Source organism: Symphalangus syndactylus, chromosome 12, assembly GCF_028878055.3.
Source record: "Symphalangus syndactylus isolate Jambi chromosome 12, NHGRI_mSymSyn1-v2.1_pri, whole genome shotgun sequence".
Classification (NCBI taxonomy): Eukaryota; Metazoa; Chordata; class Mammalia; order Primates; family Hylobatidae; genus Symphalangus; species Symphalangus syndactylus.
In genome coordinates this window covers 78,869,889-78,895,687 of record NC_072441.2, presented here as the reverse complement: position 1 = coordinate 78,895,687, position 25,799 = coordinate 78,869,889, and the positions used below count along the sequence as shown (strand labels likewise).

General features: G+C 44.2%; 1 protein-coding gene across 6 annotated transcripts in view; it reads left to right on the top strand.

Moving 5' to 3' along the window:
* LOC134734253 (HORMA domain-containing protein 1) overlaps positions 1-24,931 on the top strand; it is an 84,369-nt gene extending 59,438 nt beyond the window's left edge. For all 6 annotated transcript variants that reach the window (XM_063626081.1, XM_063626082.1, XM_063626079.1 and 3 more), the window contains 3 exons: positions 2,288-2,419; positions 4,766-4,880; positions 22,075-24,931. In XM_063626081.1, coding sequence (XP_063482151.1) covers positions 2,288-2,419; positions 4,766-4,880; positions 22,075-22,502 — 675 coding nt within the window. In that variant the 3' untranslated portion in view covers positions 22,503-24,931. The remainder of the gene's footprint in view (positions 1-2,287; positions 2,420-4,765; positions 4,881-22,074) is intronic.
* The last annotated feature ends 868 nt before the right edge of the window (positions 24,932-25,799 follow it).

Below are 25,799 nucleotides of genomic sequence, written 5' to 3'. Positions count from 1 at the left end.
AAATATTAATATTTAAAATTTAGGTTTTATGTTAATTTTAAATTAATGTATCATGCATGTTAAAATTTCAAGGATAACTTCTAAAAGAAAAGTACATAACTTCCAAGCCAATAAAGAGGAAAATTGAATTAAAAAAAATTTTTTTTTTTTTTTTTTTTTTGAGACGGAGTCTCGCTCTGTCGCCCAGGCTGGAGTGCAGTGGCACAATCTCGGCCCACTGCAAGCTCCGCCTCCCGGGTTCACGCCATTCTCCTGCCTCAGCCTCTCCGAGTAGCTGGGACTACAGGCGCCCGCCACCACACCCGGCTAATTTTTTTTGTATTTTTAGTAGAGACAGGGTTTCACCGTGGTCTCGATCTCCTGACCTCATGATCCGCCTGCCTCGGCCTCCCAAAGTGCTGGGATTACAAGCGTGAGCCACCGTGCCCGGCCTAAAAAAATTTTTAAATAAAAAGTTATTTTAGCTAGGTGCAGTGGCTCATGCCTGTAGTCTGTGCTACTCGGGAGGCTGAGGCAGGATAATTGTTTGAGCCCCGGAGTTCAAGTCTACAGTGAGCTATGATGGCCCCACTGCATTTCAGCTTGGATAACAGACAAGACCCCACCCGTCTCTTAAAAAAAAAAAAAAGTAACCCCAAAATATGCACAACTATGATCTATCAGTAAAACAACACCAAAAAAAAACCACTTAAAAATTTCTCTATTTAGCTTTGTGACCTCTGTTATGCTGCATAACCTCTGTGAGCCTTAGTTTTCTCATCTTTAATGTGTGGTTAGTAGTAGTACTTCCTTTATAGGGTTGTTGTGAAGATATAGTCAGATAGTGCATGTAAAAAGCACAAATCTAGTACATAATAAGCATTAGCACATATCTAGCATATAATAAGTATTCAATAGACATTAGTAATTAGACGTTACTGCTGTTAGACAATACCAGTGGCTCTCTTATATGTATATTCCCTATACAAAGGGAAGGGGAGCTAACATTTTAAGTGCCTGCTATATGCCAGGCACTATACTAAATGCTTTCTTATATATTGCATCTCATGTAACCCTCACAACAATCTTGTGAAAATATATATTTGTGTCTGCATTTTATAGATGAGGACAATGTACTTCAGAACGTTTACAAGGCACTTAATGACAGTGGGTTTCTACTATACCTCCCATCAAAAGAACTTCAAATTGGCTGGGCACGGTGGCTCACTCCTGTATTCCCAGCACTTTGGGAGACTGAGGCTGGTGGATGACGAGGTCAGGAGTTTGAGACCAGCCTGACCAACATAGTGAAATCCCATCTCTACTAAAAATACAAAAATTAGCTGGGTGTGGTAGTGCACACCGGTAATCCCAGCTACTCGGAGAGGCTGAGGCAGGAGAATGGCGTGAACCCGGGAGGCGGAGCTTGCAGTGAGCCGAGATTGCGCTACTGCACTCCAGCCTGGGCGACAGAGCGAGACTCCGTCTCAAAAAAAAAAAAAAAAAAACCTTTGAAGCGGAGGTTGCAGGGAGCCGAGATCACGTCACTGCACTCCAGCCTGGGCGACAGAGCAAGCCTCCATCTCAAAAAAAAGAGAAAAGAACTTCAAATTAATACATAACATATCTAGGAGAATTAAAAGCTCAAATGCTTTTTACTTTTTTCTGACTTATTTTACCCCACTCTGAAATTTAGTGTCATGGAAACAGATTTCAAAAAAGCCAAAATTCTCCTCAAAAATTAAAATTTTGCATGTCAAGCCAGGTGCAGTCACTCATGTCTGTAATCCTAACACTTTGGGAGGCCAAGGTGGGAAGATAGCTTGAGGCCAGGAGTTGGAGACCAGCGTGGGCAACATAGCAAGACCTTGTCTCTACAAAAAAAAATTTTTTTTAAAACAGCCAGGCATGGTGGCACATACCTGTAGTCCCAGCTACTCAGGAGGCTGAGGTGGAAGGATTGCTTGAGCCCAGGAGGTCAAGGCTGCAGTGAGCCATGATCATGCCACCGCATTTCAGCCTGGGGGAAAGAGCGAGACACTGTCTCAAAAAAAAAAATTGCACATCATTTATTGACTGACAGCAAACCATGGGAATTCACTAAAGATCTTGAAGTCAGACAAAATCATATTTGGGGGTGTTTAAGAGGATTAAAGAAACATCCTCTTCTCTTACTGTATACTTTGCTTTGAGTTCATGTAGTATGATGTGAAACGAATCACAACAAAGTGGCCTGTTCTTAGGGTGCCTGCTGGAAGTTAGTATTCCTCTCAAAACATTCTTTCTCTTCTCTTTTCTCCTTTCCTAGGGGTACACATCTTTCTGGAATGACTGCATATCATCAGGCCTGCGAGGGGGCATCCTGATAGAGCTGGCCATGCGGGGTCGAATCTATCTGGAACCCCTGACCATGCGTAAGAAGCGACTACTAGACAGAAAGGTACTGAATCCTCTGTGAACGTCCATGGCTTATGGAAAGGCAAATACCAACAGTACATTTGGGAAGAATAGAAAGATTTGAGTAGTAAGATAAAATAAATATCACTGACTCAGCAGTTCCATTGTCTAAACAGGTTAATTATCCTATAGCAAGAGGGAGAAATCAAAGTATCTGTAGTCCAAAGAGTTATAGGAAGCTCCTGGTTTTGTCTTCCTTTTTTATGCAGAAAAAGCACACTTAGGATGCTGTTGATTAAACTCCTCCTATGGCCAGGCGCGGTGGCTCACGCTTGTAATCCCAGCACTTTGGGAGGCCGAGGCGGGCGGATCACGAGGTCAGGAGATCGAGACCACGGTGAAACCCCGCCTCTACTAAAAAATACAAAAAATTAGCCGGGCGTGGTGGTGGGCGCCTGTAGTCCCAGCTACTCGGAGGCTGAGGCAGGAGAATGGCGTGAACCCGGGAGGCGGAGCTTGCAGTGAGCCGAGATTGCGCCACTGCACTCCAGCCCGGGCGACAGAGCGAGACTCTGTCTCAAAAAAAAAAATAAAAAAAAATAAAAAAAAATAAAAAAAAAAATAAACTCCTCCTATAGCTATAGCTATAACATTTTGAAATAGCCGGGCACGGTGGCTCACGCCTGTAATCCCAGCACTTTGGGAGGCCAAGGCGGGCGGATCACGAGGTCAGGAGATTGAGACCATCCTGGCTAACATGGTGAAATCCCGTCTCTAAGAAAAATATGTTTTAAAAAAATTAGCAGGGCGTTGTGGCGGGCGCCTGTAGTCACAGCTACTCGGGAGGCTGAAGCAGGAGAATGGCGTGAACTCAGAAGGTGGAGCTTGCAGTGAGCCGAGATCGCGCCACTGCACTCCAGCCTAGGGGACAGTGCAAGACTCCGTCTCAAAAAAAAAAAAAAATTATGAAATAGAGTATGGGCCGGGCGCGGTGGCTCACGCCTGTAATCCCAGCACTTTGGGAGGCCGAGGCGGGTGGATCACGAGGTCAGGAGATCGAGACCGTCCTGGCTAACACGGTGAAACCCCGTCTCTACTAAAAATACAAAGAAAAAAATTAGGCGAGGTGGCGGGCGCCTATAGTCCCAGCTACGCGGGAGGCTGAGGCAGGAAAATGGCGTGAAGCCCGGGGGGCGGAGCCTGCAGTGAGCCGAGATCACACCACTGCACTCCAGCCTGGGTGAAAGAGCAAGACTCCTTCTCAAAAAAAAAAAAAAAAAAAGAAATACAGTATGATGTAGGGGGAGGGACTCATATGGGTCAGGTCAGTCATTGATTAACCCTGGTTATTCTCCAATAACTATTCTGTTTCCTTCCATTTACTGCAAGTCCTTTCCAACCATACTCCTGTATCTATTTTCTTACTGAATTTTTCCACTCACAACTTCTTTATCATCCTAAGCACTCTACTTAAACTACATTCTTAGGTATCACCAGCTTCTTTTCAGTCTTTGATTTATTTTTCTCTTTTAACCTGTATGTGGCATTTGACACTTTTTTTCCCTTTGAAACTTTCTTCATTCTTGGCCTTTGTTGTTATCTTATTCTCTTGCTTCTCTGACTATACATTGTTTCCTTACTTCTCCATTCCTTAACATCCAAGTCTCAGTTTGTGTCGCTTGAGTGATTTTCTATCCTTTCAGAGATATCATTTACCTTTATAGCTTCATCTGTCACCTTCATGAGATTAATTTTCAAATTTCTAGGCAGGTCTTGTTTTTCCACCTCCAGAAACATATTTAAGTATTGGCTAGAAATTTCAGCTTGGCTATCCCATATCATTTAAAACCAAACTTAACAAAAAATAAAGAAAACCAAATTATCAACCTTTCCCCAAAACTGACTTCCTTTTCTGACTTTCCTGCCTTTGTTTATTTATTTATTTATTTAAATTTTTATTTTTTTAATAGAGACAAGATTTTGCCATGTTACCCAGGCTGGTCTCAAATTCCTGAGCTCAGGTGATCCACCCGCCTCAGCCTCCCAAAGTGCTAAGATTACGGGCATGAGCCACTGAGCCTCCAGCTGTTTCCTACCTTTATTAATGGTTTCAAAAGTTGGTTTCCAGACTCAAGATGAGTTGTTATTGAAACTTTTCTCCATTATCATTCATATCCAGTTTGTCACTAGGGCCCACTTCAAATGTTATTTTTGTCTTCACACTATCACTCCATACTATATTTTAAACTTCTTGAGGACAGGGACAGTATATTATGATTCCTTACATTTCTTGCAATTTTTAACCAGTAACATATACATGATATATTGAAAGATTTTAACCTGAACGAAGTGAAGGAATCAGGGTTCCTTCTTTCTCCTTTTCTCAAAGGTACTGCTAAAGTCAGACAGCCCAACAGGTGATGTTTTACTGGATGAAACCCTGAAACACATCAAAGCAACTGAACCCACAGAAACTGTCCAAACATGGATAGAGCTACTCACTGGTAAGATGACTTAAAATAATATATGAATTTCACACTTCGTTATCTTTATCCTACCCTGAAATTTGTAAAAAATGTACCAAAATTCATCGTGCTGGATGAGATAGATGTGGTTCACTATTTAATCCTAATGAGGGACAGAAAAAGCATGGTTAATTGATACCCAAAGTTTTCCAAAACTTCACCTTATCTTCTGCCACCCCACCCCGAAAGCTGTTTGACAGTATTCTTCACAAGAAACTTTTAAAACATCTTTATTGAGAGGACAATGAGAATATTGGCATTGATGCAATCTATTATTCTTATTAGAATTTCCCAGTTTTAATTTGCCAAATAATATTTTATTGCATGGCCATACCACATTTGTTTATCCAGTCATCAGTTGATGAATATTTGAGTTATTTCCACATTTTGGGTATTGTGAATAATGTTGCTGAGAACACGCATGGACAAGTTTTTGTTTGAACATGTTTTCATTTCTTGTGGGTATGTAGCTAGGAGGAGATAACTGGGCCAAATGGTAAATCAATGAGTAACATTCTTATTGTGGTAAAATATACATAACATTTATTATTATTATTATTTTTTCAAGATGGAGTCTTGCTCTGTTGTCCAGGCTGGAGTACAGTGATGCAATCTCAGCTCACTGCAGCCTCAGCCTCCCAAGTAGCTGGGATTACAGGCACATGCCACCACGCCTGGCTAATTTTTGTATTCTTAGTAGAGACGGGGTTTCACCATGTTGGCCAGGCTGGTCTCGAACTCTTGACTTCGTGATCTGCCCGCCTTGGCCTCCCAAAGTGCTGGGATTACAGGTGTGAGCCACCGCGCCCAGCCAACATTTATTATTATTTTAGCCATTCTTAAGTGTACAATTCTGTGAAATTAAATATATTTGCAATATTTTGTAACGGTCACCTCTATCTATACTATACCCAAAGCTTCCTCATCATTACCCATTAAAACTTTGTACCTATTAAATGATAACTTCCTCTTTCTCTCTCCCCCTAGTCCCTGGCAACCTCTATTCAACTTTGTTTCTATGAATTTGCTTACTCTAGGTACCTCATATAAGTAGAATCATACAATATCTGTCATTACTTTGCCGAGCTTATTCACTAAGCATAATGTTTTCAAGGTCCATTCGTGTGACAGCATATATCAAAATTTCATTCCTTTTTATGGCTGAGTGATATTCCATTGTATGTATATAACACTTTTGTTTAACCATTCATCTGTTGATGGACACTTGCCTTGTTTCTACCTTTTGGCTATTGGGAATAATGCTGCTGTGAACATTGATACACAAATATCTGTTCAACTTCCTGCTTTTAATTCTTATGGATATATACCTAGGAATAGAATTGCTGGGTCATATGGCAGTTTTATGTTTAACCTTTTGAGAAATCACCAAACATTTCCACAGAGACTGCACCGTTTTATATTCCCACCAGTAGTGCACCAGGGTTTCAATTTGTCCACATCCTGATTACCACTTGTTCTTCTCTTTCTTTTCTTTTTTTAATTATAGGCATCCGAGTAGGCTTAAAATGTTATCTCATTGTGGTTTTGATTTTTATTTTCAAATGAAAATAGTTTTCATGTCATTCCTAATGACTAAAAATATTGAGCATATTTTTGTGTGCTTACTGACCATTTATATATCTTCTTTGGAGAAATATAAAATACTTTTCCCATTTTTAAGTTTGATTGTTTTGTTGTTGTTGAGGTTTTTTTGTATTTATTTATGAGATGCGGTCTCACTCTGTTACCCAGGATGGAGTGCAGTGGTGCAATCTCGGCTCACTGCAACCTCTATCTCCCGGGCTCAAGGATCCTCCCACCTCAGCCTCCCGAGTAACTGGGACTATGGGCGCGCACCATCACTCCTGGCTAATTTTTTGTATTTTTGGTGGAGATGGGGTTTTGCTGTGTTGCCCAGGCTGGTCTCTGAACTCCTGAGCTCAGACAGTCTACCCATCTTGGTCTCCCAAAGTGCTGGGATTACAGGCATGAGCCACCGTGCCTGGCCAGAAGTTCTTTATATATATTCTGGATATTAATCTTGCTGAGACCAGCTTGGTTGTGGAGACCCTAACCCAGTGGCGCTAGAGGAATTAAAGACACACATGCAGAGAAATATAGAGTGTGGAGTGGGAAATCAGGGGTCTCACAGCCTTCAGAGCTGAGACCCTTGAACAGAGATTTACCCACATATTTATTGACAGCAAGCCAGTCATAAGGTTTACTAAAAGTATTCCTTATAGGAAATAAAGGGATGGGCCGAAATAAAGGGACGGGCTCTGGCTAGTTATCTGCAGCATGAATATGTCCTTAAGGCACAGATCTCTCATGCTATTGTTTGTGGTTTAAGAACACCTTAAGTGGGGCCGGGCGCGGTGGCTCACGCTTGTAATCCCAGCACTTTGGGAGGCCGAGGCGGGCGGATCACAAGGTCAGGAGATCGAGACCACGGTGAAACCCTGTCTCTACTAAAAAATACAAAAAATTAGCCGGGCGTGGTGGCGGGCGCCTGTAGTCCCAGCTACTCGGAGAGGCTGAGGCAGGAGAATGGCGTGAACCCGGGACGCGGAAATTGCAGTGAGCCGAGATTGCGCCACTGCACTCCAGCCTGGGCGAAAGAGCAAGACTCTGTCTCAAAAAAAAAAAAAAAAAAAGAACACCTTAAGTGGTTTCCCACCCTGGGTGGGCCAGGTGTTCCTTGCCCTCATTCGGGTAAACCCACAACCTTCCAGGGTGGGCGTCAAGGCCATAACGAGCATGTCACAGTGCTGCAGAGATTTTGTTTATGGCCAGTTTTGGGGCCAGTTTATGGCCAGATTTTGGGGGCCTATTCCCAACATGTCCCCCTTCTTTGTTTTACAAAGCAATAAAAGCAAAGGCAGCTTTATCAAGGTGAGCTACTTCTCACAGGAGTCAGGATCCACATCTGCAGACTATACAGAGACAAACAACACAGATTAATAACACAATCATCATTGAAATCAAAGGGCTTCCAAGTGTTTTAATCTATTTTAATGGGTTACTAGCTGTTAATCTGTCTGCAGCTCCTTCAAGCACTCCAGTTCCTGGCATTAAGGTCAGGTGTGCCTGGGATGCTTAAAATATTTGTTCTTTTAATTTTGCAATATCCAAAGACAAGTTTGTAGAGTGGCCTTCTAGATGCTTTTTTATTCTTTCCCAAATTTGGATCTTATTAAGAACCATTAATAGTTTCCACAAATCCTTATGTTTACCTCCTACAGTGGGCCATATCATTTGAGGTTGAGGTGCCACTCTGCCACCATGTTTCCAGATAATAGGAACTCTTGCCATACTTCTTACCATTTCTACCATCTGACCATTTTGTTTAGACCAGCTGAACATAGTGTGGCCATGACAGGCAAAGTGAGAGGTGCAATTCAAGCTAAACATCCCCTTAGGGGACCAATAAATAATGATTCCATAGGAATCATTGCACAGCACCTTTTCCTGTTCTGCAATGTAATCTTCCTAAACAAGTACGTTCATTTTTTCTGGCCAGGTTCAATTTTGTTTACAAATAGGTTTTTGAGGGAGGTATGCCTCAGTTATAGGAGCAGATTTATTATGGTAAATACTGAGATCAGAAAGCATGTGTAACTGTGTCAGAGTGATTACATCCAGGCATTATTGCCAGCCAAGATTGATAAATATGCCCAATAAGTATAATTGTTCTCTGTGTCAGCCCTTGTTGAAGGAATACTCACAGCAATGGTGATCACCACTATCATAGCTACCATTAAATTACTCATTGTGACTGGTTATCCCGATTTCCTCAGGTTTTCTTCCTCCATCTGTGACAGCTTCTTCGTCTGTCCTCAGGTGGGTGGCTGTGTTCAACTGGTGTTGCTCATGACAGTTGGGGTCCTCCTCAGCATCAGTCTCGACATGGCTGCAACCGGGGGGTCTTCGGGATCCTCCCAGAATCTCTTCTTCAGCATCTGGCTCATGATAAGGTTTCAGGTGTCTTGATGGTATCCAAATCAGCTGTTGATTCGGTCCTGGAGAAACACAAGCATAACCTCTATCCCAAGTTATTATTTTACCTATTTCCCAACTTTTTGTTATCAGATCTCTCCACCAAACCAGTTGTTTTGCTTCTGTCTTTGCAGCTGGTTAGATGCTGTTCAGCTGCTGCTAACATCTGGCCTTTAGGCAGGCTCAAAAAATTTAAAATTAATGATGCTAGATTCAGTTGTGTATGGGGTGTCCCGTAATCCCCATTTCCCCCCAAGTTTTGTTTTTGCAACTGCTGTTTCAGGGAGAGATTCATTCTTTCCACTATGGCTTTTCCTTGAGAATTATCAGTAATGTGTTTAATATTCCATATAGAGAAAAATGTAGCTAGAGCTTGGCTAGTATAGCCTGGGGCATTATCTGTTTTAATAGAAGCTGGAATGCTCATCACCACAAACACTGCAAAAGGTGACCTTCGGCCGGGCGCGGTGGCTCACGCCTGTAATCCCAGCACTTTGGGAGGCCGAGGCAGGTGGATCACGAGGTCAGGAGATCGAGACCATCCTGGCTAACACAGGGAAACCCCGTCTCTACTAAAAATACAAAAAATTAGCCGGGCAAGGGGGCGGGCGCCTGTAGTCCCAGCTACTCAGGAGGCTGAGGCAGGAGAATGGCGTGAACCCCGGGGGTGGAACCTGCAGTGAGCCAAGATTGCGCCACTGCACTCCAGCCTGGAAGACAGCGAGACTCCGTCTCAAAAAAAAAAAAAAAAAAAGGTGACGTTTAACATAGGCAGGAGACTCTCCTGATTGGCATGTAGCCCAGACAAAGTGATAAAAGGTGTCCACACATACGTGTACATAAGCTAGTCTCCCAAATGAGGGAACATGTGTGACATCCATTTGCCAAAAAGAATTAGGTTCCAGTCCTCAAGGATTAACTCCTCCTGTAAAAGATGAGGAATATACCATTTGACAAGTTGGGCATCGCTGGATAATAGCTTTAGCTTCTTTCCAGGTAATGCTGTATCTGCGTTTGAGACCAGAGGCATTAACATGGGTTAAATTGTGAAAGTGTTTAGCATTAGGTACCGCATTAGCAACTAGGCAATCAGCCATTTGATTCCCTTCAGTTAAATGTCTGGGAAGAGGTTTTTTTTTTTTTTTTTTTCACCCAGGCTGGAGTGCAGTGGCGCAGTCTCGGCTCACTGCAAGCTCCGCCTCCCGGGTTCACGCCATTCTCCTGCCTCAGCCTCTCCGAGTAGCTGGGACTACAGGCGCCCGCCACCACGCCCGGCTAATTTTTTGTATTTTTAGTAGAGACGGGGTTTCACCATGGTCTCGATCTCCTGACCTCGTGATCCACCCGCCTCGGCCTCCCAAAGTGCTGGGATTACAAGCGTGAGCCACTGCGCCCGGCTGGGAAGAGGTTTATGAGCCCTAATGTGAGTGATGTAAAAAGGGTGCATTCTACTTCTAACTGCCATTTGCAACTGGGTAAATAAAGTCATCAGTTGTTCATCTGTATGAAATCGTAACTGAGCATTTTCAATTAACTGTGTGGAATGAACCATGTATGAAGAATCAGAAATCACATGAATAGGCAAATTAAAAGCAGTCAGTACCTCAGTTATAGCTACAAGCTCTGCTTTTTGAGGAGAAGTATAGGGCGTCCGGAAAACTTTACCTTTAGAGCCAGAATAAGAAGCTTTACCATTACCAGACCCATCTGTAAAAACATTCTCAGCACCTTCAATTGGTTTAAATTTAGTTATTCTAGGGAGAATCCAATTAGTTAATTTCAAAAATTGAAACAGTTTCGTTTTAGGAAAAAGATTATCGAGAATACCCACAAAGTCAGCTAAGTGGGTTTGCCAAGTAAGACTATTTATAAAAGCTTGCTGTATTTGTGCCTTTGTGAGAGGGACAATAATTTTTTCAGGATCATATCCCTGTAATTTAACAATCCGAGTTCTCCCATTTCCTATCATAGTAGCAATTTGATCCAAATAAGGAGTTAGAGTCTGTGAATTAGTATGTGGAAGAAAAAGCCATTCTACTCAGTCCTGCTCTTGGACAATAACACCAGTAGGTGAATGCTGAGTTGGAAAAATTAGCAAATCTAGAGTCTTCTCTGAATCTATTCTATTTATTTTAGCTTTATGGACTTGCTTTTCGATTTGCTGCAGCTCTGCCTCAGCTTCTTTTGTTAATTGCTGAGGGCTAGTGAGACTAGAAACTCCTCTAAGGATAGAAAATAGATTGCTCATGGCATAGGTAGGGATGCCTAGAGCAGGTCGTATCCAATTAATGTCCCCTAGTAATTTTTGAAAGTCATTTAATGTTTTCAATTGATCCCTACGTATGGCTACTTCTTGTGGCACAATGGTAGTGTCATTTACTAAGGTCCCCAAGTAGGAGTAAGGCGTAGTAGTCTGACTTTTGTCAGGAGCTGTAATTAAACCAGCACGAGAAATCGAATTTTGCAAGTGATCATAACATTGGAGTAATATTTCTCGAGTGGGGGCAGCACAAAGTATATCATCCATATAATGAATAATGTAACACTGTGAAAATTTTTTACGAGTAGGTTCAATTGTTTGCCCAACATAAGTCTGGCAAATTGTTGGACTGTTTAACATGCCTTGTGGCAACACTTTCCAGTGAAAATGCTTAGCAGGCTGCAGGTTGTTTACTGCAGGAATTGTAAATGCAAACCATTCACAGTCTTGCTCAGCTAAGGGGATAGTAAAGAAACAGTCTTTTAAATCTATGACTATTAAAGGCCAATTTTTCAGAATTGTAGTAGGAGAAGGAAGTCGTGGCTGTAATGCTCCTACAGGTTGTATAACTGAATTGATGGCTCTAAGATCTGTTAACATTCTCCATTTACTTGATTTTTTCTTAATTACGAAAACTGGAGAATTCCAAGAGGAAAATGTTGGAGCTGTGTCCGTTTTCTAATTGTTCATTAACGAAGTCCTTTATTTATTTATTTTTTTTTCTTTTTTTTTTTTATTAATTTTTTTTGCATACAAAAACAATAAACATTTTCTAAAAATACATACAAACAAAAAGATGCGTATCAAACATATTAGGAAGGTTGCACATGGGAAGTCGGGGAATAGAAATGGGGGTGGGAGTTAAAATAAATGAGAGAGGGACTTTATATGGATCAGTGATAATAACTCAATCCTCTATTTGACAAAGAAGAGGGAGAAGGAAGAGGAAGAAAAAGAAAGTGGGATAAAGGATCAGAAAGGGAGGAAAATAGAAAAAATTAGAGTATGACTCCAGGGTAGACCTGTTTTGTTGTCATTGAGTTGGTTGGTTGGTTTGTCTGTTGTATTCTTCATGTTTCGCCAAGTTGGCCAGACTGGTCTCGAACTCCTAGTCCGAAGTGATCAACCCGCCTCGCCCCCTAGAGTGCCGGGACCACAGGCGTGAGCCACCACGTCCAGCCCCCACATTGCTTCTGGCCTCCGTGGTAGACCTCCCAGACGGAGCGGCCAGGCAGAGGAGCTCCTCACTTCTACCCAGACACGGGGCGGCCGGGCAGAGGGGCTCCTCACTTCCCAGACGGGGCGGCCAGGCAGAGACGCTCCTCACTTCTTCCCAGACGATAGGTGGCCGGGCAGAGGCGCTCCTCACTTCCCAGACGATGGGTGGCCGGGCAGAGGCGCTCCTCACTTCCCAGACGATGGGCGGCCGGGCAGAGGCGCTCCTCATCTCCCAGACGATGGGTGTCCGGGCAGAGGCACTCCTCACTTCCCAGATGGGGCAGCCGGGCAGAGGCGCTCCTCACTTTCCAGATGATGGGTGGCCGGGCAGAGGCGCTCCTCACCTCCCAGACGATGGGTGGCCTGGCAGAGGCGCTCCTCACCTCCCAGACGATGGGCGGCCGGGCAGAGGCGCTCCTCACTTCTTCCCGGACGGGGCGGCCGGGCAGAGGCGCTCCTCACTTCTTCCCGGACGGGGCGGCCGGGCAGAGGCGCTCCTCACTTCTTCCCGGACGGGGCGGCCGGGCAGAGGCGCTCCTCATTTCTTCCCGGACGGGGCGGCCGGGCAGAGGCGCTCCTCACTTCCCAGACGGGGCGGCCGGGCAGAGGCGCTCCTCACTTCTTCCCGGACGGGGCGGCCGGGCAGAGGCGCTCCTCACTTCTTCCCGGTCGGGGCGGCCGGGCAGAGGCGCTCCTCACTTCTTCCCGGATGGGGCGGCCGGGCAGAGGCGCTCCTCACTTCCCAGACGGTGGGTGGCCGGGCAGAGGCGCTCCTCACTTCCCAGACGGTGGGTGGCCGGGCAGAGGCGCTCCTCACTTCCCAGACGGTGGGTGGCCGGGCAGAGGCGCTCCTCACTTCCCAGACGGTGGGTGGCCGGGCAGAGGCGCTCCTCACTTCCCAGACGGTGGGTGGCCGGGCAGAGGCGCTCCTCACTTCCCAGACGGTGGGTGGCCGGGCAGAGGCGCTCCTCACTTCCCAGACGGGGCGGCCGGGCAGAGGCGCTCCTCACCTCCCAGACGGGGCGGCCGGGCAGAGGTGCTCCTCACCTCCCAGACGGGGCGGCCGGGCAGAGGCGCTCCCCACCTTCCAGATGGGGCAGCGGCCGGGCAGGGGCTGCAATCCCAGCACCCTGGCAGGCCAAGGCAGGCGGCCGGGGGGTAGAGGCTGCCGCGAGGCCAGACCACACCACTGCCCTTCAGCCCGGGCAACACCGAGCACTGGGTGAGCGAGACTCCGTCTGTAGTCCCAGTACCTCGGGAGGCTGAGGCGGGCAGAGCACTCGGCGTCAGGAGCTGGCGACCAGCGTGGCCAAGATGGTGAACGCGTGCCTGCATCCAAAGGAGAAAAGGCAGGCAGCGGTGGCGGGCGCCGGCAGTCCCAGGCAGTCCGCGGCGCGGGCAGCAGCAAGCCGAGTAGATTGTAGCCTGGGCCAGAGAGGGAAAGAAAGAAAGAAAGAAAGAAAGAAAGAAAGAAAGAGAGAGAGAGAGAGAGAGAGAGAGAGGGAGGGAGGGAGGGAGGGAGGGAGGGAGGGAAGTCCTTTAAAGCCTCTAGTTTCTCTTTACTTAGTGGCCATCATTAAAGCCTCTAGTTTCTCTTTACTTAGTGGCCATCATTCTATCCAAATTGGCTTATCTGTTAACCATTTTAAAGGTATAGGCTCCAGAGGCTTAACAATGGCCGCCGTCAAAAATGATATCCTAAACCTTGGCAGGAACTTTGTCTTTCCGCTTGAAGCGGTTCCTTCAAACCTTGCGAATTTTTTCCTAGTCCCATACCAGGGACATACCCTATTTCATGCATCATGTGTTGATTCTGAGGGCTATATAATTGCTCTGGAATTAGAACTTGTGCTCCCCATTATTGTAATAAATCTCTTCTCCCTAAATTTATAGGTACATAAGTTATAACTGGTTGAATAGTCCCAGATTATCCATTGGGCCCTTCACAATGGAAAATGTAACTACTTTGATACACTTCAGGGGCCTTACCAACTCCAACTGTGTTAAATTGAGCGGGTTGAATTGGCCACGTGGACGGCCAGTGCTGTAGAGAAATGATTGAAATGTCTGCTCCTATATCTACCAAACCTTTAAATTTCTTTCCCTGAGTAGTTATTTCACAGGTAGGACATTTATCAGTAATTTGATTCATCCAATAAGCAGCTTTGCCTTGTTTATTTGTGCTTCAAAATCCTCCTGTTCATTTAATGTCACTTTTCCCCGTTTCCACATACGGCACAATCAAGAGCTGTGCTATACGCTCTCCTGGCTCTGCTTTCCAGGGAACAGAAGCAGATACAACAATTTGAATTTCCCCACTGTAATCTGAATCAAGGACTCCTGTATGTATTTGTACTCCTTTTAAACTTAAACTAGATCTTCCTAGAAGTAATCTTATCGTTCCCTCTGGCAAGAGTCCACAGACTCCTGTTGGGACCTTTTGCAGGGGTTCCCCAGGCAGAAGGCTCACAGCTTTTGTGCAGCATAAATCTACTGCAGCACTACCGGCTATGGCGGGGGACAGACATTGTACAGGGGTGAGGGAATGGCCTAAGCTGGAAATGCCCCGGTTTGGAACGGGCCCCAGATGGTCCCCTCATGGCGTTTCCCAAACTTAAAAGGAAAAGGCTCAAATGTAGCTATAGTATTTCCCTGTTGATTTGGAGGGTGTATCCTAACAGGGAACTGCTTGCTGATTATTTCTTCTGCTTCTTCAAATTTGTTTTTTGGTTGGTTTGTTTGTTTGTTTGGAAATGGAATGTCTCGCTCTGTCTCCCAGGCTGGAATGCAGTGGCACAATCTTGGCTCACTGCAACCTCTGCCTCCTAGGTTCAAGCACTTCTCCCTGCCTCAGCCTCCCGAGTAGCAGGGATTACAGGCTCCCACCACCACACTGGCTAATTTTTGTATTTTCAGTAGAGATAGGGTTTCCCTATATTGGCCAGGCTGGTCTTGAACTCCTGACCTCAAGTGACTCACCCACCTTGGCCTCCCAAAGTGCTGGGATTACAGGCATGAGCCACCGCGCCCAGCCCCCCAGTATGTTTTTTTATTTCAGTTATTATAAGTTTTAGCTCCAAAATTTCCTTTTGGTCCCTTTCTCTATCTCTTTATTGATATTATCATTTTGTTTATACATTATTTTCCTGTCTTTATCCATATTTTTTTTTAATATTTGAGCATCTTTAAGACAGTTGTGGCTGGACGCAGTGGCTCACACCTGTAATCCCAGCACTTTGGAAGGCCAAGGCGGGTGGATCACTGGAGGTCAGGAGTTCAAGACCAGCATGGCCAACATGGTGAAACCCCGTCTGTACTGAAAATACAAAAATTTGCTGGGCGTGGTGGCGGGCACCTGTAATCCCAGCTACTTGGGAAGCTCAGGCAGGAGAATCACCTGAACCTGGGAGGTGGAGGTTGCAGTGGGCCAAGATTGTACCGCTGCACTCCAGCCTGGGTGACGAGAGTGAAACTCTATCTCAAAAAAAAAAAAAAAAAAAATAGTTGTAGTGAGTGTGGTGGCTCGCACCTGTAATCCCAGTACTTTGGGATACTTAGGTGGGAAGAGCACTTGAGTCCAGGAATTTGAGACTAGCCTGGTCAACAGTGAGACCTCATCTCTACAAAACATAAAATTAGCTGAACATGGTGGTACATGCCTATAGTCCCAGCTACTCAGGAGGCTGAGACGGGAGGATCACTTGGGCTGGGGAGGTGGTGGCTGCAGTGAGCCAAGATCACACCACTCCAGTGCAGCCTGGCAACAAAGCAAGACCCTATCTCAAAAAAAAAAAAAAAAGTTGCTTTCAAGACTTTCTTTTTTTTTTTTTTTTTTTTTGAGACGGAGTCTCGCTCTTTCACCCAGGCTGGAATGCAGTGGCGCGATCTCAGCTCACTGCAGGCTCCGCCCCCCGGGGTTCACGCCATTCTCCTGCCTCAGCCTCCCGCGTAGCTGGGACTACAGGCGCCCGCCACCTCGCCCGGCTAATTTTTTTTTGTATTTTTAGTAGAGACGGGGTTTCACCGTGTTAGCCAGGATGGTCTCGATCTCCTGACCTCGTGATCCACCCGCCTCGGCCTCCCAAAGTGCTGGGATTACAGGCGTGAGCCACCGCGCCCGGCCTGCTTTCAAGTCTTTCTCCAGTAAATCTAACATAGGAGGCTGAGGCAGGAGAATCACTTGAACCCGGCAGGCGGAGGTTGCAGTGAGCCAAGATCGCGCCATTGCACTCCAGCTAGGGTGACAGTGTGAGACTCCGTCTCAAAAAAAAAAAAAAAAAAAAATTTATACCAAGTTTAATTCCAAGGAAACTTTACTTCTATATAACTCTATTCCCTCTCCCTCTTTTTGTGTTAATATTGCTATATGTTTCTTTTCTTTTCTTTTTTTTTTTTTTTTTGAGACAGAGTCTCGCTCTGTCACCCAGGCTGGAGTGCAGTGGCGCGATCTCGGCTCACTGCAAGCTCCGCCTCCCGGGTTCACGCCATTCTCCTGCCTCAGCCTCTCCGAGTAGCTGGGACTACAGGCGCCCGCCACCACGCCCGGCTAATTTTTTTTGTATTTTTAGTAGAGACGGAGTTTCACTGTGGTCTCGATCTCCTGACCTCGTGATCCACCCGCCTCGGCCTCCCAAAGTGCTGGGATTACAAGCGTGAGCCACCGCGCCCGGCCTTTGTGTTTCTTTTATTGTTGTTTTTTGTTGTTTTTTTTTAGACAAAGTTTCACTATGTTACCCAGGCTGGTCTTAAACTGCTGGGCTCAAGCAATCTGCCCACCTTGGCATCCCAAAGTTCTGGGATTACAGGCATGGGCCCACCATGCCAGTATTGTTATACGTATTACATCTCTATGTGTTACAAATTCAACAATCGTTGTTGTAATTATTAAAGAAGACAAGAAAGCACAAATTATACTTACAGAGTTTGTTATATTAACCTCCTTATTTACCATTTCTGGTTTTCTTCATTTCTTCCTGTGGATTCAAGTTACCATCTGTTGTCATTTTCCTTACTCCAACACAATTTTTTCCCACCCTCTTTCTTTGTGCTATTATTACATTTCTATATGTTATAACCTCATGCAAAAGTTTAAAAAGTTGGCCGGGCGCGGTGGCTCAAGCCTGTAATCCCAGCACTTTGGGAGGCCGAGGCGGGCGGATCACGAGGTCAGGAGATCGAGACCATCCTGGCTAACACAGTGAAACCTCGTCTCTACTAAAAATACAAAAAATTAGCCGGGCATGTTGGCGGGTGCCTGTAGTCCAAGCTACTTGGGAGGCTGAGGCGGGAGAATGGCGTGAACCCGGGAGGCGGAGGTTGCAGTGAGCCGAGATCGCGCCACTGCACTCCAGCCTAGGGAACAGAGAAAGACTCCGTCTCAAAAAAAAAAAAGAAAAAAAAAAAAAAAGTTTAAAAAGTTAAAAATTATAACTCAACAATTATATAAATATTGTTTTGTGCAATTGCTTTATAAATCAGTTGAGATGAAGTATTCAATTATACCATCTTTTTTATTACTTACATAATTACTTTTACTGTTTGTTCATGTGGATTCAAATTACTGTCTAGTGTATCCTGCTCTCAGCCTTAACAACTTCCCTTTAGTTTTAGTATTAATATTTCTTACAAGGCAGGTCTGCTAGCAGTGAACTCTTTCAGATGTTTTTATCTAGGAATGTATTTATTTTTTCTCCTTTTTAGAAATTTTTCTTTGCCTTCATTTTTGTTTTGGTTTTTTGGGTTTTTTTTTGTTTTTTTTTTTTTTTTTTGAGACAGAGTCTCACTCTGTCACCCAGTCTGGAGTGCAGTGGGACGATCTCAGCTCACTGCAACCTCCACTTCCTGGGTTCAAGTGATTCTCCTGCCCCAGCCTCCTGAGTAGCTGGGACTACAGGTGCATGCCACCACACCTGCTTTGCTTTTATTTCTGAAAGATAGTTTGCCAGTTATAAGATTGTTGGCTAATAGTTTCTACCCTCACTTTGAATTAAGTCTACTCATTCTTCTGGCCTGCATTTTTTCTAATGGGAAGTCAGTTATTAAGCTTACAAAGTTCCACTGTGATGTGATAAGTCATTTTTCTCTTCTGCTTTCATGATTTTCCACTTATTTTTGGTTTTCAACATTTTTACTATGATGTTGGATATGGGTCTCTTTGTGTTCATCCAACTTGGAGTTTGTTGAGCTTCTCCAATGTGTGGTTGAGTGTTTTTCATCATGTTTGGCAAGATTTTAGCCATTACTTCCTTGAGTATTTTTTCTGCCTCTTTCTCTCCTTTCCTTCTGGTGCTTCCGTTTTATGTATGTTTGTCAAGTTGATGATACTTTATATTTCTCTGAGTCTGTTCATTTTTCTTCATTCTCTTTTCTCCTTGTTCTTCATATTACATAATTTCTTTGATCTCTAAGTTTGCTAATTCTTTATTTTGCCAGCTCAGATCTCTTGTTGGGTCCCTTGAGTGAATTTTTCATTTTGTTTGTTGTAATTTTTTTTTTTTTGAGTTTTGCTCTGTCACCCAGGCTGGAGTGTAATGGTGTGATCTTGGCTCATTGCAACCTCCGCCTCCTGGGTTCAAGTGATTCTCCTGCCTCAGCCTCCTGAGTAGCTGGAACTACAGGCACACACCACCATACCCGGCTAATTTTGTATTTTTAGTAGAGACAGGGTTTCGCCATATTGGCCAGGCTGGTCTCAAACTCTTAGCTTCAAGTAATCCGCCTGCCTCAGCCTCCCAAAGTGCTGGGATTATAAACGTGAGCCACCATGCCCAGTCTGTTTGTTGTACTTTTAAACTCTAGGATTTCTAAATGGTTTTTTTGTTTTTGTTTTTTTGAGATGGAGTCTTGCTTTGTTACACAGGCTGGAGTGCAGTGATGCTATCTCAGCTCATGGCAGCCTCCACCTCCCAGGTTCAAGCGATTCTCTACCTCAGCCTCCTGAGCAGCTGGGATTACAGGTGCCCACCATACCTGGCTAATTTTTGTATTTTTAGTAGAGATGGGTTTTCACCATGTTGGCCAGGCTTGTCTTGAACTCCTGGCCTCAAGTGATCCACCCACCTCAGCCTCCCAAAGTGCTGGGATTACAGGCGTGAGCCACCGGACCCGGCCTAAGTGGTTCTTTTTTATAATTTCTCTCTTTATTGATATTCTCTGTATGATAAGTCATGGTTTCCCTTAGGTCTTTGAACATATTTATAAAAGCTGCTTTATAGTCTTTGTAAAGTCCAACATTTTAGTGTTCTCAAAGGCAGTTTCCATTGCCTGCTTTTTTTCTTCTGAAAGGGTCAATGGGTCACAATTTATTCTTTGTATACTTCATACTTTTTTGTCAAAAACTAGACATTTTAGATAATTGTGCAACTCTGGATACTATACTGCAGCTGTCCCCAGCCTTTCTGGCACCAGGACAGGTTTCATGGAAGACAATTTTTCCACTGGGGTGGGAGACGGGGGGATGGTTTCGGTATGATTCAAGTGCATTGCATTTTATCAGTCTCACAAGGAACATGCAACCTAGATCCCTCCCATGTGCAGTTCACAATAGGGTTCACACTCCTGTGGGAACCTAATGCCACTGCTGATCTGACGGGAGGCAGAGCTCAACTTTACTCATCCATGGCTCACCTCCTGCTGTGCAGCCGGGTTCCTAACAGGCTACAGACCAGTACCAGTCCATGGTCCAGGGGTTGGGGACACCTGCTATACTGGTTTCTCCTTCCCACTAGAGGTTGATTGTGTTGTTTGCTTGGTAATTGTTTCCTTAGTGACTTGCCTGCAGTAGCTCTCTGAAGTGTTTCTCTTGTAGTGTGCAGCCTCTGATGTCACTGCTCATATTTTCTTGTTTTTATCTTTTGGCCTAACTCCCTGTGTGTTGCCAGTGGGTCAGTAGAAGCCACTTATTAGTCATAGGTTGTGTGCTTAAGACCTTTTCGCCAATTAAATTTTTTTATCCTTTACTGTTGGATATGTGTGTGTGATTTTGACATAGCCATCACAAATCAGGGAGTTTACATTTTGCCTCACATTCAGTGAGGAACTAGCAGCTTGGTAGTTCCCTCTCTGATTTCTTCTCAGAGAGTAAGTACATCCTTGGACAGACACCAGGGGTGCATGTGATTTTTTTAATTTTATTTTTATTTTGTGTTTTTCATTTCTTGACATGAAGTCTCGCTCTGTCACTCAGGCTGGAGTGCAGTGGTGCAATCTCAGCTGACTGAAACCTCCGCCTGCTGGGTTCAAGTGATTTTCCTGCCTAAGCCTCCAAGTAGCTGGGACTACAGGCGTGCACCACCACACCTGGCTATTATTATTATTTTTAAGCTTAGCTTCCTAGGAGTTGCCTCTGAGTTAGAGTAGCTTATTGTTCAGCCAGTGTTGGTTCAGTGGTTGTGCTTTAGCCCTTGGTGCCAGTGAAGCATCCACCCTTTTTTGATAGATCTATGTGTGGTCTGGGGAATACTCTCAAGTCAAGCTCCATGTCCTGCTCTGATTGCTCCTGAGTGGGTGCAGCCTGGTGCAAGCACACAGTCTTCTCAACCCCAAGTGTTGGTCATGATTCCAGAAGGGCTTTTCTTGGCTTTCTGTTTCTCTGGTTCTGCCTGTTAAACTTCTGGAGGCTTTGCCATTTGGGTTTGTCATACTAGTGCCACAGAGCTAGCAGCACCTTGTAATTGCTCTCCACCAAGATCTCTATGGTTTTCAACACCCTTAGGCATAGAATTCTCCACACTGTGTTTCAAATAAAGTCAGTCCTCTCAGGCAGAGCTTTGGAGCTCTTCATTCTTCAGGCCTTCCTTCCCTCCTGGGCAGAACTTCTGCACAAGGGCCCACTTCTCCTACAGTGATACCCACCTGCTGTATGAGTAGGTGCTGGGGGAAAGAGGTGTTAGCTCCTGGTCTTCTTGACTTGCCTTTTCTGTTGCAGAATCTCTAATCTATGAACAAGCTGGAATGGGAGCAATTGAAGTCTAAATATTGTCAGCCTACCAGGCCTACGATAGAGCTTCTGCTCTACAAATAGGGTAGGAAACCTCAGTCCTCTCAGCTTCACCAGCAAATAGAACTTCTGCAATACAGAGTAGAAATCATCCGGGAGAGACTTGTGTCCTAAAGAGAATTTGAAAAATACATAAATAATTACAGTGTCACAGAGAGGTCACATAAGAACAGAAATAAGCCCAGGCGCGGTGGCTCCCGCTTGTAATCCCAGCACTTTGGGAGGCCGAGGCGGGCGGATCACGAGGTCAGGAGATCGAGACCACGGTGAAACCCCGTCTCTACTAAAAATACAAAAAATTAGCCGGGCGTGGTGGCGGGTGCCTGTAGTCCCAGCTACTCGGAGAGGCTGAGGCAGGAGAATGGCGTGACCCGGGAGGTGGAGCTTGCAGTGAGCCGAGATTGCGCCACTGCACTCCAGCCTGGGCGACAGAGCGAGACTCCGTCTCAAAAAAAAAAAAAAACAGAAATAAAGTCTGTAAGCTCTAGCAATATGGAAGTCCTTGGTGACATTTTTTGAAGCTAGTTTAATGTAAATATGGTTGGAGTCAAAGCCAGATTATAAAGGACTAAGGATTAAATGAATGGAGGAATGAAGATTATGCTTTTAAACATTTTAGCCATTCAAGGTTCCAAACTACTACATGTTTCATTTTGCTTTTCTCTCTCTGTTCATTATGTCCTATTTCTTTTTTCTCATAGGCGAGACCTGGAACCCCTTCAAATTACAGTACCAGCTGAGAAATGTGCGAGAGCGCATCGCAAAGAACCTAGTAGAGAAGGGTATTCTAACCACTGAGAAGCAGAATTTCCTGCTATTTGACATGACTACTCATCCAGTGACCAATACAACAGAGAAACAGCGACTAGTGAAAAAACTTCAAGATAGTGTACTAGAGCGGTGGGTAAATGACCCTCAGCGTATGGACAAGCGAACACTGGCACTCCTGGTGCTAGCCCACTCCTCTGATGTGCTAGAGAATGTCTTCTCCTCTCTGACAGATGACAAGTATGATGTGGCAATGAATCGAGCCAAGGACTTAGTAGAACTGGACCCTGAAGTGGAAGGGACAAAGCCTAGTGCCACAGAAATGATCTGGGCTGTGCTGGCAGCCTTCAATAAATCTTAAAGCCAGCAGGTGGATTTCTCCTTTTTTCCCCTGCTGGCTGGTGACTGTCAGAGACCCCATCACTGAGTTTTGTGTGATCAGATGTTTCCATCATTTTTGTTTCCTTTTCTTGAATCAGACTTGTGATTTGGAGAGCGCAACTTCAGGGCTTCTCCATAGACCTTGACCATTATTATTTTTTTTTTTTTTTTTTTTTTTTTTTTGAGACGGAGTCTCACTCTGTCGCCCAGGCTGGAGTGCAATGGCGCTATCTCGGCTCACTGCAAGCTCCGCCTCCCGGGTTCACGCCATTCTCCTGCCTCAGCCTCTCCGAGTAGCTGGGACTACAGGCGCCCGCCACCACGCCCGGCTAATTTTTTGTATTTTTAGTAGAGACGGGGTTTCACCATGGTCTCGATCTCCTGACCTCGTGATCCGCCCGCCTCGGCCTCCCAAAGTGCTGGGATTACAAGCGTGAGCCACCGTGCCCGGCCGAGACCTTGACCATTATAAGCAGACCTTATTTCTCCCTACACTTCCACTCCATAGGTAGATAAACTGGGTGAACCCACACACACCCAATGAACATTTCTTCCATTTCGTGGTTTAGTTTCATCCAGTGTGCTTTTGGATAAGCAGAAATATCTAAATGGGATTTTGAGTTCTCCAGCTATAGAATGTGAATGAGATAAAAAGTGAAGTATTATATTTTTCTAAGTTTGTTTTCTATCTTAAATACATGTTTTCACAGCCTTTGTCTCTCAGACTCTGCTAAATAATGTAGCTTATTGAAATAACTGTCGCTGAATAAGGAGCAATGAGAAACAAAACTAATTTTTGGAGCAGATGGTCTCTGGAATTGCATATCCTGCTAGTGATTTTCTCATCTTTCCTTTTCTAACCTAATGAGAATGTCCCAGATTCAATTACCTGGATCTCAAAGTCCTAGAGCCAGAACTATATTCTCTCATCCCTGTTAGCATTCTCTTGCTCCCTCATTCACTAGGGTAAAAGTCTAAATTAAGAAAAGAAAAGTCTCTCTCAACACCTCGTTCATGCAATCAGCATTAGAATTTGTAAGGAAGGAAGGGAGGTGGCATGAAAATTTCCATTCTTGGGGTATATGACTGTCCTGTTTCCCCCAGGCCACTTTTTTTTTGAGACAGGGTCTTGCTCTTGCCCAGGCAGGAGTACAGTGGTGCAATCACAGCTGACTGCAGCCTTGACCTCCAGGGCTCAAGGATCCTCCTGCCTCAGTCTCCCAACTAAGTGGGACTACAGGCACGTGCCGCCATACTCAGCTTTTTTTTTTTTTCTTTTTTAGAGAGACAGAGTCTCGCTTTGTTGCCCAGGCTGGTCTTGAATTCCTGTGCTCAAGCAATTCTTCCACCTCAGCCTCCCAAAGTCAAAGTGCTGAGATTACTGGCATAAGCTACTGCACCCACGCCTCCAGACTACTTTAAATGTCTCTGCTGTGACTGAATTGAAGGAATTGTAAGTTTCAGTTGCTGAATATATCAGTATATCTGAACTCCAGATCTTTTTCTTTCCTATTTTTGGCTTCCTACATAAATTAATAAAGTCTGTCTATATTTAAGAGTTATGGGAGTAGTTTTGTCTATATTTAATCCATAGATGTGCTCCTAGTCATTAGTCTTATTTCAGTAAAACCATCTTTCTGGCCAAATCTCTAACATGTTTTTTACTTCAGTAGTGAGGGCAATGAAAAGCTTTATTAAGAAAGATCCTATTTAAAGGGCTAATTTGGTATTGAAAGCATGCTGAAATTGAAAGCATATTGAAAGTCCAGTATTTGAGGATATAAAGAGGACGGGCACTGAGCTGTGCTGATGTAAAGCATTTATTATACTTTAATGGGATAGTGCTTCTTGACCATTATAGAACAACAAACTGTCAAAGGGCTAATACAGATGACCCAGACCTGACATTAAATCCTCTTGATTAGAAATAATTAAATGAATTACTTACTCATTTCTCTCCTCTGCCAAATCTACTTAGCCCCACAAAAATTCCCCAGCTCAGTTAGCATTTTTTTGTCTTTCACTTTAGGTATCTCTTAGGTAAATAGAGATATAAATTGTAGTAGGAAACAAACTCTAAATGTGAGGCTGAAAACAGATTCAGTCTGGCTCTCTAATAGGACAAAAGCCAGTCCATGTGTTGTCTCTACCTGAGTTAGCTTTTACTTTTCTTTGAACAATTCGGCATGAATTGAAACCAGGTTTTCCTGTGGAAAGTTGTAGCTTGATTGGGGGATAGAAGTTGAATTGAGTTCTTTCTTGAAACTCTTAGTGTTTATTTTTATATTATATCTCAATAAGACGAGGATATCTTCAGTTTGAATCTGCCTAACGTTCACTGCCAAACTCCTTCTCATTTAATGCTTATGGCCTTCACATTTCTGTATAATAAAGATCAATTATCAGCTCTCTGGTCTCTCTGTGCACAATTTTATAACTTAATTTGTTTTAATTGGAAATAAGGACTTTCTATACAAGGCTAGTAATGCCTCCCCCTTTACACTAGCATACCAGCCTGTTTTATCCTATGTAGAAAATGAAGGATACAAAAACAATTGTAACATGCATAGCCTGAGGGGCAGGACACATCAAGGCTGACCACATGAACACCAGCTAATACTATAAAGCCTAAATAGTGTCTCCATCTCAATCAAAATAAATTAACCAATTATACCATTATTACCATGAAGAGAATGAATATGATCTGTCCTACTAATATCTACTTGCAAATGACACCTGAATTTAGGAGCTGAAAGTCTTAAGTTCCAAATGTAGGTGACATGCCTGACTATAACAGAGTTAACGTGTAAAAATGTAAGCGGGCTTATAATTGGTTTATTGTTCTCCCTTTCTTTATCTATAGCACAAGGGACAATAATACATTTGTTTACTAGGATTGTTTATACTTTTCTAATATTTTTATTTAAGACAAAGTGCTGTTTTAATAAGTCATGCTTTATACAATGTTTCTCAAAGTATATTGCAAAGACCATTGCACCAAAATGTGTGTGTGAGATAGGAGGGTACCTTGCTAAAATGCAGATCCTAGTAAATCAGTCTCTGGAGTTAGGAGGAAGCTGCATTTTAAAGAAATTCTCAGCCAGGCGCGATGGCTCATGCCTGTAATCCCAGCACTTTGCTAGGCTGAGGCGGGCAGATCATCTGAGGTCAGGAGTTCAAGACCAGACTGGCCAACATGGTGAAACCCCATCTCTACTAAAAATACAAATTAGCTGGGCATGGTGGCGCACTCCTGTAATCCCAGCTACTCGGGAGG